Raw genomic sequence first — 14,600 nt, forward strand, 5'->3', positions numbered from 1 at the left:
TCCTGCGCTGTCTGCCAGGAGCAGAAGCCTGGCAAGGAGTGTTTAGGGACAAGGTGGGGAGGCTGGCGTCTCTGGGGAGCAAACGGCAAACACCAGCAGGGGGTTGCTGCTCCCCTTGGCCCTTTTTGGTCCTGCTGTGCTCTAAGACCTCCACCTCTGCAGCTCTGGGTGTCCAAAGGACACGGGGCTGTTCTCTGCAGGTCTCTGCCACGGAGCTGCCATGGAGCCTGTGGTGTGAGACGTGCAAAGTGCTTGGGTCCCCTGACACAAGAGACCATAAAACCACATCTGGCAGCAGCTAACATCCGAGAAGATAAAGAAGTCACTTTCCCAATAGTTATCTGCAGCTGGGTAAAGGTTATGTGAAGAAAACCAGTTACCTAACATATTTTTTCATTTTTTTTTTCATTTTTTTTTTTTCTTTTTAATTGCTCGTTCTTACAGACAACCTCCTGTATGCTCTCTTTCTCCAGAGAGCAGGGGAGGCTGCGCATCCACTGCCCCGCTGCCAGGGCATTTTGGCAGTCCCAGCCTTCAGCTTCTTGTGCAACCCGCCTGCTTCGTAGCCCGGTGGGTGACTGCAGCGCTCGCATTTAAACCACACTGAGTCAACATCCTAATTCCTCCCCGAGTGCTTACGCTGTTGTCATGAGAGCGCTGACGTGTGACTACCTAAAAGCCCAGCAGCTACAGGGAGCACAGCCACGGGGCACCGGGAGCTCGTGCGGCAGCTGGGGGTCAGCCTGAAGCTCTGCCCGGCCATCCTGAGAGCTGGGGAGGGAAAGGGAAGGCTGTGAGCGTGGGTGCAGCCCAGGGACACCGCCACAGCATCCCCACGGCAGGGTGAGCTTTGCCTCGGGTGCCCCAGGACCCGTTTAGGCTGAGCGAGTGGGACGGAAAGGGGATGAACCCACATCCTTTGCACAAACGGCTCTCAGCCGCCGTCCTTGCCTGGCAGAGCAGCCCGCAGCAGGCAGTGTCAGCCTTAGGGCAGCCTTGTTTGTTGAGGTAAAGATGGCCCAGGTTACCCATCTGTACCCATACCTTCATGGAGCAAGCTCTAGCAGAGTCAGTACATCAATATCATGATGCTGTGCAATTTATGTCCCCTGCCTGAGCCACGCAGAGGTGACACTAAGCCACAGCAGGCTCTGGGAGGCACCTCAGCTAGCTGCTATTGAGACAGGCAATAAAAGAGGGAAGAGGATGGCTCCGTGCGTGGATGGATAGGCTGCCAGAGGTCCAGAAGAGGTTAGATCAGATGCGTGGATCACCTTACGGTTCCCAGGTCTCTGGCAGGCGAGGTTATTTTGCATCCCTCAGCAGCAGGAGGTTGCTGTCTGGGTGCTTCACCACCCCGGGACTCTGTGCTGCCCACGTTATCAGTCCGTCCTTACAGGGCTCCCAGGCCAAGGTCACCGGCGTGTGCCTTGACAGGGCTGAGAACAAAGCTCAGCAGGTTGCTTCCTCCCTCCCCCTCTGCTTTTAATGTCACCAAAACCAGCTGCTGTTTTCAGCACGTCCCTTGGCAGGAGGCGAGGAGAAACGGGCTGCTGGGCAGCGCTGCCAAAGGCACTGGGAGAAGCCAAGGGCAGGCACTCAGGAACCAACGAGGGACACGTCTCTCCTTTCTCCCTTCCTTCCTTCCTTCCTTCCTTCCTTCCTTCCTTCCTTCCTTCCTTCCTTCCTTCCTTCCTTCCTTCCTTCCTTCCTTCCTTCCTTCCTTCCTTCCTTCCTTCCTTCCTTCCTTCCTTCCCTCCTTCCTTCCTTCCTTCCTTCCTTCCTTCCTTCCTTCCTAAGTGCTTTCCCTCTCTGCCCTTCTCTGCTCGTCGCGCTGCCTGCGTGGGAGACGTTCTCACCGGCTCCGTTTCTTCTCCAGGCAGGAGCTAGTCATCACAAGTGAGGTCACACATGCTGTTTCCATGGGAAGCAATACATTTAGTCAAATAAGAGTTAAAAAAACAGTGCCAGGTTACTACAAGGCATCAGACGACCGAAGCCAACCGGTGATGCTCTGGGCTTTGTGGTGTTTCGCAGACCCAGCCACAGAAACCCCATCGTCGGTGATGCTGCATGGACCCTGCTGCTCATGTAGGTCCCAGCACCGTGCTCTGCTGTGAGCACTCTCACCTCAGGCAGCTTTTCCAGGCTGCTGCTGCGGATGCTCGAGGGCACCGGGCACTGCACGCAACCTGAACAGGCAGCGCCTGCTGCTGAGAGTTTGTGGTGTGCTTGGTGCTGGCTGGGTGCTCGTTTCTGCCAGCGTTTCTGGACCCTGCTCAGCTAGACTACCTGCAGGGTACGCTTGCAATGCATCTAAATAATTCAGTCGGTAGTTTAAATATGCAAAACATGCAGCGCAATCTAGTAGGTTGATTTTTTCTTTAATAAGCATTTGGAATTGCTTTCTTCTGGCTGCTGAAGCGAGAGCGGGCAGGGAGGGGTTGCTGCTGCCTCTGCCCAGGGTCGGCCGCGGCTCGGGGCTGCTGACACAAACCCTGTGGCACTGGGGTGTGCGGGCCCTGCTCCGTAAAGCAGCTTGGCATGATAATGTTCATACACGGGCTGTCGTCATCTGTCAGCGCAACCACCTTCCTTATGAAATAACCCAGAGGGACAGCTCTGCTGGCTGACGTGCAGGCCCGTGTCTGCCTCCTAATCTGGCATCAGAAATCACTCCCCTTCCTTGAGCTGCAGACTAATGCTAAATGTTCCGTTTGCATCACTCCAGGTAACCTGCTGGAGAGCACGGGGAGGAGGGAATTACAGCCAGGCTCCTTTATAACCATATCCACAAAGCAATGCGTGATGCTGGCCCCTCCATGCTGCATTTCCTAGTGTCGTTTGCCACCTGCACCATGTCCACGCTGAAACTCACATTGAAACTCACATTTCGGTGGGTCGGCTCGCACGCACCCCAGTGACGGATTGCCGGTGACTTTCCTCCTGTGTCAACAAAAGCGAAAGTCATGAGGATAACGCAAGATCGCTCTAGGCCATCACATGCTTGGCTGCAAAGGCGGCGCTGCCTTCCCAGGCTGGCAGCGTGCTGGAGCAAGGCTCGCCGAGCAGCCTCTGCGATGCAGGCCCGAGGGATTCATCTAATGCCGTGCCGAGATGCTAACACAATAAGGGTTCTTTGTGGCGTTAGCAGGGATCATGAGACCAGCTCTGAGATGTCATTGCCTGGCAGTTGTAGGGAGTTGCTCTCTCCGACAGAGAGAAAGCTTGTCTGCCGGGTCAGGCATGACAGCTGCTGAGGGGTGGTGAAAACGCAGCGAGCTGCCCCTGGTTTTGGTGGCTGCTCACGTGGGAGCCGAGGGGATGAGTTATTTGTGAAGGGATATCGCTTTTCCTCTGGTTTTCCAGGAGCTGGGAAGTCTGCTGTGCTGATGCCACCGGTACCGCAGCACCAGGGGTGTAAATCCAGCTTGCTGCCAGGCCCACCTCCCACCCCGATGAAGTCATTATCATCCACGGGACTGGGATTTTACCATAAAAAGTGTTGCAAAACCTGCTGAAGCCAGAGAAAGGGTTTGTGCTGGTTCCAGCAGACTTCCTTTCATCTCCCTTGCCAGCTTCGCGCCCACGAAGCTGTTGGGCCTGATCCTGACTTCACCCCAGTGCCAGCGGGGGAACTCCCACCCACCGAGCACACGGCTCTAGGGTCCTCTGCAGGGAGGCAGGGAAACAGCCAGGGGGTGGTGAGGGGGCATCACGAAGGGTCCCAAAGACCCCAGATGGCACCATGGGGGCACCCAAAGACAGCCCTCAGGGCACTGTGAGGGAAGCTAAAGACCCCATGTAGCATCAGGAGGGGATCCAAAGACCCTGCACTGAGTCATGAGGGGACACAAAGACCCCACATATCGTCATTAGGGAATCCAAAGACCCCACACGGAATTATGAGGGGACTCAAAGACCTCACATATTGTCACGAGGGGACCCAAAGACCCCACATACTGTCACGAGGGGACCCAAAGACCCCACATAGCATTATAAGGGGACTCAAAGACCCCATATATTGCCACGAGGGGACCCAAAGACCCCACAGAGAGTCAGGAGGGGCCACAAAGACCCCACACAGAATTATGAGGGGACTCAAAGACCTCACATATTGTCACGAGAGGACTGGAAGACCCCACATACTGTCACGAGGGGACCCAAAGACCCCACGTAGAGTCAGGAGGGGACCCAAAGACCCCACAGATTGTCATGCAGGGACCCAAAGCCCCCACATACTATCACGAGGGGACCCCGAGACCCCACATACTATCACGAGTGGACCCAAAGCCCCCCACGTATGCCCACGCGGGGACCCAAAGCCCCCACCTCACCCCGCGGGGGGCACCCCCAGCCCCCCACACCGTACCATTAAGCACCTTAGGGCCCTCTTCCCTGCTCCACCACAGCCCCCCACGTCCCTCCCCACAGCACCGGGCCGGCCCCGGCCGCCTTCCCCCTGCCCTCCCCGCCTGGCTGAGGGCCGGGCCGGGGCTGGGCGAACCGCCCACATAAGGCGGGGGCAACCCACAGAGAAAGGCTGGAAGGGACCAGGGTTTAGCTCGCCTCGGTGGGCCCGGGGGTGGAAGGAAGGGGAGAAAGCAGCAGCATGGAGCTGGGCTGGCTGCTGTGGGGGGCGGCGGTGCTGCTGCTGCTGCCCGTGCTGATGGAGCTGAGCCCCGCCGTCAACTTCGCGCTGCGGATCGGCTTCTACTACCTGCTCTTCTTCGTCTGCTCGGCGCTCACGGCACCCGTCTGCCTGCTGGTGAACGGCGGCCGAACCGTCAAGAACATGAGGCGAGTGCTGGGGATAAAGGGGGGAGCCCCGGGGGTCGTGAGGGTGAAGCCCCCGGGACACGCGTGGGTGGTGGGGAGCCGCGCTGGGGCTGCCCGCGCTGTGGGGATGCTGCTGGGGATGGCTTGGGGAGCGGGTTGGGGGTGGCTTCTAGGCTTTAAGGGGGGTTTTGGGGGTTCAGAGCAACCCCTGTGTGCCCCACTGTGCTGTGGTTGTGTGTGGGACCCCGGCAGGAGCAGCAGGTTGGGGGGTGATGCTGGGGCTCTCCCTTTGGCATGCCTGCGGTGAAGGCACCAGCGGTGTTGTCTCCTCCAAAAGTGGTGCCTGTGTTGTTTAAAACACCCCCGTGCTCTGCCTGGGGAGCAGCATGAAGAACTTGGCACCAAGCAGCTGCCCAGGGGGCATTAGGGTCCTGCCACGGCCACCCCAGGGTGCTCGGTGCTTGGGGACGAGCCCGAGGTGCTCCTGGAGAGGAGCAGCCCCAGTGCAGGTGAAGGCACAGGAGTGTTTCAGGAGCAGGGCTAGCACTTGTGTCTCTGGTGATTTCTGTCCAAAATCCTCTTGCTACGGGAGGATTTGGGCTGCTGGTGGCTACCAGGCCCTGCTGCCAGCCCTGCTCCGTTTCTCATTTCACCCCGCAGGCTGAGCTCTGCGGGCAGGGAGTTGGGGCAACTTTTCCTTGGGGGTGAACGCGGAGCCCCGGTGCCTTGACGCATCCTCGTGGATCAAAGGTTGGGCAGCGTCCTGGCCCGTGGAGCTGGACTTTGGCTGCTTTGGGGCTTGATGCAGCTCCCAGTGCCCCACGCGGGGAGGAGCGAGCGGTGTCGGGAGGAAACGCGGCTCCTGCGCCCTGCCCTGCCCCCGGCCATGCTCTGCCATGCGCCCCGTGGGCTGGCTGCGGGCACTACAAACCACTCCGTGCCCCGGGGTCTTCATCCCAGCTCCGTCTCGGGCATTGACTTCCTTGGCTTGCTCCAGAGAACCTTTCCAGAGCAAGGTCTCCTCCTCCCAGGAGTCGACAGCCAACCCTGCGACCGCTAGAGTTTGTGATGTCAGTTATGGAAACGCCCTTTTCCCCCTTTTTCTTTTTTTTTTTTCCTACCCTTAAAACTTTTAAAATCCACAAAGCTAAAAAGGAACTTCTCTGGGAACAAGAGCTCCTTGCTCTGAACAATCCTCCTGTTGAAACCGGGAGCTGAATTTTGGCCAGAACCACCCTTTTCCTGTAACTTAAGCCCATCGTTTCCACGCGCTGGCGCTGGCTGATGATCCTGGTCGCGTATCCTAGCTGCCGGGAGGTCTGTGGCTGAGGTGATCTAACCAGCTCCTTATTTCTGCCATCTCCCAGGCTGTTTATACTGCCGTGAGGAAAGGGGTTAGGGGAGAGCACATGCCGGTGGTCAGATGGTGATAGCGGCGTCGCTGCCTGGCGCAGAACGCCCTGTCCTTGCTGTGCTCCTGGCTCCGGCGCCGAGTCGGTGTGACTTGGAAGAGGTTGCCCTCCGTGCCTGATAGAGATAGATCTGTTTATCTCGTGGCGAAACCTCTTGCGAGAGAGTTTCCAATCTGGTAAGCAGCAGCCTGCGCTAATCCTTCAAAATCAGGGGATCCTAAAAAAGCCTCTGTCGCAGGCTGCGGAGCGTGTGGGGCCGGGGTTGCTGGATCTCAGGCTCGAGCTGTTACAGATGTGCTGGAAAGGCACGTTCCCTATTTATCCACTAGCTCCTTGTGCCTGGCAGCAAGCACATCAGGTTTACAGCTGCCTGCGGCTACACCAAGTCAGGGTCACCCACAGCAGCAGGGAGGCTGCTCGCACGGCTGGAGGGTTTAGGATCCGTCTGCACAGCCCCGTGGGTGACGTGGCCAGCCGGAGCAGGGCTGCCCATCGCCCGGTTCCTCCTGGCTTGCTCCGAGCTCTGCCCCTTCGCCTCTTTCAGCAGCTCAGGCCACGTCTTGTGCAAGGAAGCGCTCGCTCCTTACTGGCAGGGGGAAGTTGGATGGTTTGCTCTTGAGTAATGTGTAACCAGCCTCTGCCGGCGGCTTCCGAGCGGCGTGACTTCCAGAGCAGCGACCTCTCCTTTGGTTGGCAGGCAGAAGGGAGGAGAAGTGGGATGTAGGTCAGGCCGGTGGCGTGGCCTCCACCGTGCCCTCAGCGGTCTGTGTCACCTCGGCTCTCCTCACCTGCCCCTTGTCCCTGCTCCCCCTCGGCCCCGCAGCCCCCGTGCCTCCCTGCCTGCCTTCCCTGGGTGCGGCTCTGACCTTTGCAGCAGGTTTGCGTGCCGGGGGCTGATAGCAGCTGTGTCATGCAGCGGAGTTACCCGCGGCCACTGGCCTGCCCTGAACCCCTGGTGTTCAAGCCAGAGCCCCAGGGATCTGAATGGCAGGGGACACCCCATGGAAACACGGCCCTCGCTGCGGGAAGGAGCGAGGCGGGGAAGCTGTGTGGAGGGGAGCTTGTGGCTGAAGAGCTGATGGCAAGGATCAGGGGGGACTTCTGGGGATTAGATGCTGGGAGCCCCTCCAAACTGGGATGAGATGCCTGCTGGCTGCTCACCTGCCAGCCCAGGTGACAGAGATGCTTCCCGGGTGTGTACCCCTCCAGCAGGACCCCGTGGTGGGGGAGAAACTGATATTGTCCCTCTTTTCCCTACAGCAGGGAGAAAAGCTCCATTCCCTGTCTGCAGGGAGAAGGTGCAGGGTGTCCGGGTGCTGCTGGATGCTCACAGACCTGCTCTAGGGGAGGCAGAGCTGTGCTGGTGGCTGCTCCTGGGGGCTTTGCTCCTGTGCAAGCTCCTCCACCTCCCATCCTGGCAAATGGCTGCTCCCCTGCCCAAAATAGCCCTCGTGTGCTGCCAGCTTCTGCCCGCGTCCTTTGGCACACTTGGAGGGTCCCCAGCTCCCACCTGCCCAGGGGTGGTGGCCGTGGGTGGTGCTGCCAGGGGCTTGGCCCCTGAACCCGGGCTGTCCGTGCTCAGCAAGGGCACAGCACCCGCGGGATGCGTTGGCAGGGCTGAGCCGAGCTGCTGGGGCCTCCTGCCAGCTCCTGACCTTCAGGCACTGGGGAAGAAAGCCAGGAGCTTGGTGGATGGACCTGAAGGTGCACCGGGGAACCAAACTGGCAGGAGGAAGCTCTTGGCTTGAAGGTGGCTTTGCCAGGGGCACTTCCCCGAGGCCAAGCTGCGTGGGGAGCACCCCATTTACTGCTTGCATCCTTTCATTGTACCCTGGTGTGCTTCTTGCCTTTGTTCTCCTCCTTTCTTGGCATCCCCTAGGGTAAGGACACCCCGCTGGTGGTGGTCCTGCTGAGCAGCACCTGCCAGCAGGGCAGTGGGCAGGGTTAGCAGAGCACTCCTCGGGTGCAAGGTGCAGGCTGGTGGCCGTGTGCTGGGGAGTGGCAGTTCCTAGAAGAGCTGTCAGAGCAGGTCGTGGGGCTCTGCTGACTGCAGCAGGAAAGCGTCGGTGGCGTTGGGGCAGATCGTGATGCAGAGGGAAACGGGCAGTGATAAAGGGATGGGAGTGGTCCAGGCTCAAAGTTACTCGGCTTCCCCCAGGCTTCCAGAAATTTCCCCGCTGGAGAGGGCCGTGCTTAGCAACTGAAGCACTGTGGGCATGTGGGACCAGTCATGCAGGACAGGCACCTAGGTGAACCAAGGGCAAATGAGACTGGAGGCTGGCTGGAACACGATTCTCACCTCCTTCCACCCCTTCTGGTGCTGCACGGCGCAGCAGACCCCGTTACACCCCTGCCCTGCTGCTGTCTGACCGCTCTCCTCTTCTCTTTTCTCTTCCCCAGGATCATCAAAACCGTAGTCAAGACCTTCAAGTACTTCTTCGGCCTGAGGTTTGAGGTGAAAGGACTGGAGAACTTCGAGGTGGAGGGCCCGGCCATCATCGTGTCCAACCACCAGAGCATCCTCGACATGATGGGTGAGGAGCTGGCCCGAGGGAGGGAGCGCTTCTCTTGATCGCCAGCTGGGAAACCCTGCTGGCCACGCAGCCCCCCTGCCCTGGCACTGCTCTACGCTACCGAGGCAGCTGGGCCAGCTTTCTCTCTCAGTGCTGGGTTCAGGAAGGGTTTCTCCTCTCGCCCTGAGCCATCACAATCCCCTCCCCGCCTCGGATCGTGTCTCTTGTCCCGTCCAAGTGCAGGCGCTTGGGAATGGGGGGTGGCTGCTGGGTCTCACCCTCTGCCGTCACGTTAGGGCTGATGGAGGTCCTGCCCGACAACTGTGTCCAGGTGGGGAAGAAGGAGCTGATGTACGCCGGCACCGTGGGGCTCATCATCTACCTCGGGGGTGTCATCTTCATCAACAGGAAGAGCACCAGCAGTGCCAAGATGGTGATGGCGGAGGTGGCCAAGACGATGGCGACCGATAACGTGAGTGTGGCCGGGGCGGCCTGGGGGACGTGGCAGCCCTGCTGCTGCCTCCTCCGGCAGGGATTGAGTGCTGCGAGGGGATCGCTGGAGCCGGGCCTTATCTCCCCGCCTGCAGGTGAAGGTGTGGGTGTACCCAGAGGGCACGAGGAACTGCACGGGGGATTTGCTGCCGTTCAAGAAGGGAGCGTTTCACGTCGCCGTCCAGGCGCAGGTAACAGCACTTTGCCCCTGCGTGGGGGGACCCTGGAAGGTTTTGCAGACAGGTTGTGCAGTCACGGGGCCAGTTTGCTCTCAAGGAAGCTGTGCTCCTCCGTTAAACCACCATTAGGTGTCACAAGCACTGCCCAGCGAGAGCTGAGGGCCTCTCCGTCTCCAGGAGCAACGTGACCACTTGGAGCGGGTGGCTGCAGGCAGCAGACAAGCTGCCGTGTCCCCTCAACTGACCACCCCAGCACCGTGGTCCTGGTGTCCCATCTGGAGGGCAGAGCATGGGGATGGGCACACCTGACCCCTGAGCAGAGCTGCTTTAGGGTCAGGCCCTCGGGGCTGGCTCGTGGGCAGCTCCTGGCAGAGCTCGCCCCTGGCAGGGAGCCCAGCGGGCCCTGCGCCTCCACAGCTCAACCTGGAGGATCCCAAAGCTGTCAATTCCTTTCTCAGTCCCCCAGGCTGCGAGAGCAAAGTGTTGATTTGGGTTTATTAAAGCTCAAGCTTCAGAGCAACATCTGGGCTTGCTCTTTGTAGAAAAAGCTGCTTCTTCCCAGGCAGCCATATGGCACCGCTCTGCATTGCCTTAAAATGCCTTCCCACCCCAAAATGACAAGACCTGTGAGCAGTCAGCGGGGGAACAACCCGTTCCTTGGCTCTGGGCTCTTGGCACTCCTCAAGGAGTGGTGGTGTCCAACTGGAGCCCCGGGGTGTTGGTACAAGCCCAGGTGGAGCCCGAATTGTGCCACCCTTGCTCCTGCCGGGGCTGGTTGGTGGGGCCAGCGGGAAGGGCTGCTGGCGGAAACGGCACCCAGCTCTGTTTACACTCCCCGTGAGTCACCAGCTCCAGATCCTGCCCGTGTTAGCAGCACTGGAACACCGTGGCTCTGTGCTTGCCCTCCTGGCCGTGTCTCTGCCTGTCAGAGGCTCCTCTGGGAGCAGGGGGGGTGCAGCCGATGACGCCCTGTGAGCAGCTGAAGGCGCAGCGCCTGGCCTGCCCCACGCTCGTGCTGACCCAGCACAGGAGGCCTGTCCAAACAGGCACCTTGTAATGCTTGCAGGTCGGAAACTACCTGCCTTTTGAAGCCTGCCCTGGAAGGAGCCAGGCTGAGCGCTGCCTGGGGCTGAAGTGTAGCCTCCCCTGTGGGGCTGTGCACCCCAAAAGGCCCAGAGCCGGCCCCGTTGCCTGGGACTCGTTCACGGCTTGTCTCTGCCCTGCCCTGGGATGCTGCAGTGCGAGTAACTTTTCCCTTTTCCCCTCTTCCTCCCCAAGGTCCCGGTGATCCCCGTGGTGTACTCCTCCTTCACCACCTTCTATAACCCAAAGAAGAATCTGTTCACATCAGGTATGAGAGAAACCTTGCAGAGACGGGGGAGATGCCATCTCCGCGTGGGAGGGAAGCGGTGCGGAGCAGCAGGAGCCCTGCTGGCAGATGCGTGGAGGCAGTTCAAATGCTTGGCACTGCAGCCTGGGCTGGGTTAACTCGGGAAAGAATGCGATTAAACGTGCCAAGTTTTCATTAAAAATGGGGCACCACCTCGCCCTCTTGTAGCTGGCACAGCCAGGGATGAGGGCTCAGGCTCTGGGGAAGAAGCAAGTCCGGTCTGCCTGCAGGCCTTTCAGAGCAGGGACCCCTCTGCGAGTTGTGTCAGTGCTCGGGAGGCTCTCAGTGGAAGTGCAGGGCAGAAAATTGGCTTTCACCCAGCTTGGATCAGTAGCTCCAGTTCTGGGAGCTCTGCGTGCTCCGTGCCTGGCTCAGCGGAGCCAGCCGAAGGTAGGAGGCCGGGTAGGAGCAGATGGAGGGAGCACCTGGCCCAGGCTGAGCCCCGCGTGCTCGTCCCAGCCTTGGCTGAAAACCCTGCAGAGCAGGCGTTGCTGCAGTCGTTCAGGAGAGTGGTGGGCCCTGATGTGGATTTACACCCGGTCCTGATGTGGATTTACACCCTGACGTGTGGCTAGGGCTTGGCTGTGCCCGTGGGCTGAGCTCCTCTGAAGCAGAGGGACCTAACCCAAAGCATGACGCTGCCAGAAGCTGCAGCCTCCTCTCCTGCCCTGCCCTGCAGACTGGGGCATGGGAAATGCTTCGCTGTTTGCTTTGTGCAGCTGCTCAGGACAGGGCCTGATTCCCAGAGCGATCCCTCCCCCTGAGGGCAGTGCGCCCTGTGCTGGCAGGGACGGGTGCCTGGGGGTGAGGGCCGGGCAGGGGGTGAAGGTGTCCTGGGAGGGCAGGGAGCAGCACTCCCATAGCGTGGGGGGCTTCTCACAGGCTCTTCTTGTCTTCCCAGGCAAAATCAAAGTCGAGGTTCTGCCTCCGATAGAGACCAAAGGCCTGACATCCGACGATGTCTCTGAGCTCACCGACAGATGCTACCGCACCATGAGGGCCACCCTCTTCAGGCTGTCCGGCCGCCCAGGCGAGGTGAAGGACTCGTCCTAGATGCTCCTCTGGTGGTGTCACCATGCGGTGGTGGCTGAAGGGACCTGTCTGTTGCCAAATACCCAAGGAACTTCTCTTCTGCAGTGACTTCTAACTCTGGGGACATCGTGGACTGGCACACGAGGCGCGTTGAGCCAGCGCTGAGGTTCCCCATTGAGCGGATTTCTCTTCTGGGTACATTATCTTGCAATGAAACGTCTCCTTTTTTCTGTATTTCTCAGGCATCAAACTTGTGCTACCAAAGGGCTCGATGACAGAGAGGTGAGTTCCCCAGCTCGGGCAGCTGCTGTGGGGCGATGAAGAAAGCCTGGCTGGAGGCTGGGCTCTGCCCCGTGTCCCCACGCCTGCGTTAGGTGCTGGCCCTGTACGGCCCCAGGTGGAAAGCCACCAGGCAGCAACGTGCACATGACGCTGCTCAGACCAAGCTGAAAATTGGGTAAAAAGCCCAACTCTGTGCGTGCTGGGAGCACGGTGTCCTCCCCGGGCAGGGCAGAGCTCCCGGCTGTCTCTGAGAGATGCCCTTGGGTCTCAGCAGCGCCTTGTGCCGGGGCTTTGCGTTGCCCAGGCGCTCTTGAGCCAAGCCTTTTGCACTTTGTGGAAAGCTCCCAAGGCCAATAACTTCAGGTGGGCTGAAAAGGGGAGTGCACGCAGCCTTTTAAATGTCTCGTAGGGCTCGGATTTCCCTTGTCTGAACGAGTGCTCTTGGTCACTGAGGGGTGCAGCAGTGCAGGGGAAGCTGTAGGCTCCCCAAGCCAGCATACGCGGGCTGGGGCTGTCTGAGTGCTGCCCAGCCTTGCCAGAAATCATCTTCTGAATGAGACCCCACGCCTGCTGCTGGCATTCAGAGCCACAGCCTGATTTAAAAACAGCCCAGATCTGTTAGGGTCTGCCAAGCTGCGCTCAGGACAAGCCTCTGGACGCTGCGGGACACGCACCCAGGCTGCCCCAGTGCTTCCTCGGTGCAAATTTCTGCCAGCTCCCTGCTGTGCTCTCTGCTCCAGCCCCTCGCAGTGAGCATCCCGGTGCCTGTGGTGCTTGTTCCAGAGGCAGGGGGCTCCTGTCGCAGCCTTGTCATGGTCAGCACTGGCCGAAAGATGGTGCCTCTCCCTTGTCTGTGGGCTGAGCTCGGCGGAGCTGCTGCTCCGAGAGAGAGATGCAAAACTCAGGAGGAGCCACGGGGTGTGTGAGCTGCATCTGTAACGAGCAACGGAGCTGGGAAGGCTTCGGCTCTTCCCCTGGGGGGAAATAAGCTCCGTGCTCAGAGCAGGAGTTCAGCTAACGGGGTTTCCCCTGTGCTCCGGGGTAGGGGACCAGCAGGGCTCCTGGATCCCTTGCTAGGAGCTGCAGGAGCGCTGATGCCCTCTGAGAAGAGCAGGGCTGGCTCACGGGGGTGCTTCCAGGGTGCGGGGAGGCTTCAGCACCCCTGCTAAAGGGGCAACACCTCGAGGTGAGCCCCCTGGGGCTGCTTGGGTACCCCGTACAGCCGGGTCTTGCAGCCTGTCTGTGGCTGCGCTGGTGGAAGCGGGCTCGCAGGGCATTTTTGGGGCTAAAGCCTTGCCTGGGGCTTTACTGGGGGGCCTCACGGTACAGTCTCAGGTGTCAGACCCGTGGGATGGGTCGGGGTGGGAGGATGGAAACTCAACCAGCACTTTGTAAGAGCGGCAGGCGAGCGGCTGTCAGAGAGGTTAAACCCAGACGGGTCCCAGGAGAGCAGCCACGGGGGGCGACTCCTGCAGCACCTGGGAAGAGGGAGGGGTGCCTCCGGGCCTTGTCTGCTGCTCGCTTTTAATTGGGGTGAGAATGATGTATTTGCTTTAAAAGAAAAAAGAAAAAAAAAAAGTACACCTTTGGTTATTTAAATAAAGGAGAGTCCTGGTCTTGTGTGGGAGCTGGGGGAGGAAGGCTGGTGAAAGGAAGGGTGCTGACCCGGCAGGGGGAGGGTTTGGGGATCTGGTGGCAATTTCACAGCCTTGTTTTGACAGCCCCTGCCTGGGCTGGGGCAGGAGGACGAAGACCGCCAGGGAGCTGTCTCAGTGGCCCCAAACCCATCTCAAAGCAGGGTCCTGGGGAGCTCCTTCCCCCCAGTAACAGGTCCACAGCCCTGGTGTGCACAGCAGGAGGCTTTATTTTATCACAGCCCTGCGGCACGGCCATGCCCACGGGGCTCCTCCTGCAGCTGTGGTGGTAGGAAAGCCTCGTACGTGGTCGGTCCCATCTGCTCTGCTGCACCTGCGACCTTGGGCTTGAGCAAACAGGGCTGGGAGGCGGCTGTAGGGCAGGGAGAGACCAGCTACCCCCACAGCCAGCACCGTGCCAGGGTAAATAAATGGGTTTGTCAGCCCTCAGCCCCAAAACCAGGTGTGCAGGGGACAGGTCCCCTGCTTGGCAGCACCCTGCTGGCATGGCTGAGCTGCACGGGTTTATCCCTGGCTGCTCTGTGTGGATGACGGGAGTGTCACGGGGAAAGGTTTTGCATTGCAGCAGGTAAAACCAGACTCCGTGCCTTCAGGCCCATGTAAAAGCATCATCTTTACTGCTCTACGGGGCTCGGGGGTGGCAAAGATGACTGAATTAAGCAGGTAATTTCAAAGCAAGCTGCTGCAGCAGCTACCCTGAGGAGACACAAAGCAGCAGCCCCCTGCCAGTGCTGGCTGCAGGGGGAGGAAGGTCCCCAAGCACCCCTGTCCCTGAGCAGTCAGGAGACAACTGCCCTGCCCTGCTGGGGCTGTGCTCTGCTGGGAATTGGTGCTGGGCACGCAGCACAGCCCCCCCCCGTGCCCCA

The 14,600-nt window shown here is 59.8% G+C and overlaps 1 protein-coding gene across 1 annotated transcript; it reads left to right on the forward strand.

Moving 5' to 3' along the window:
- Positions 1-4,536: 4,536 nt before the first annotated feature.
- On the forward strand, positions 4,537-14,527 carry AGPAT2 (1-acylglycerol-3-phosphate O-acyltransferase 2). The gene is made up of 6 exons (XM_082775360.1): positions 4,537-4,800; positions 8,592-8,725; positions 9,001-9,176; positions 9,292-9,387; positions 10,654-10,726; positions 11,667-14,527. Exons 1-6 carry the CDS (start codon positions 4,613-4,615, stop codon positions 11,816-11,818), a joined length of 819 nt encoding a protein of 272 aa, XP_082631486.1. The 5' UTR covers positions 4,537-4,612; the 3' UTR covers positions 11,819-14,527.
- Positions 14,528-14,600: the final 73 nt, after the last annotated feature.

The sequence above is a fragment of the Aythya marila genome (genome assembly GCF_965140915.1).
Source record: "Aythya marila genome assembly, chromosome: 19".
Taxonomy (NCBI): Eukaryota; Metazoa; Chordata; class Aves; order Anseriformes; family Anatidae; genus Aythya; species Aythya marila.

Excerpts from the sequence above, each read along its gene's own strand:
- AGPAT2 (XM_082775360.1), top strand. The coding sequence starts at position 4,613 with ATGGAGCTGGGCTGGCTGCTGTGGGGGGCGGCGGTGCTGCTGCTGCTG. Across the intron at positions 8,726-9,000 it reads GAGCATCCTCGACATGATGG|GGCTGATGGAGGTCCTGCCC; the intron begins GTGAGGAGCTGG and ends CCGTCACGTTAG. Across the intron at positions 10,727-11,666 it reads GAAGAATCTGTTCACATCAG|GCAAAATCAAAGTCGAGGTT; the intron begins GTATGAGAGAAA and ends TTGTCTTCCCAG.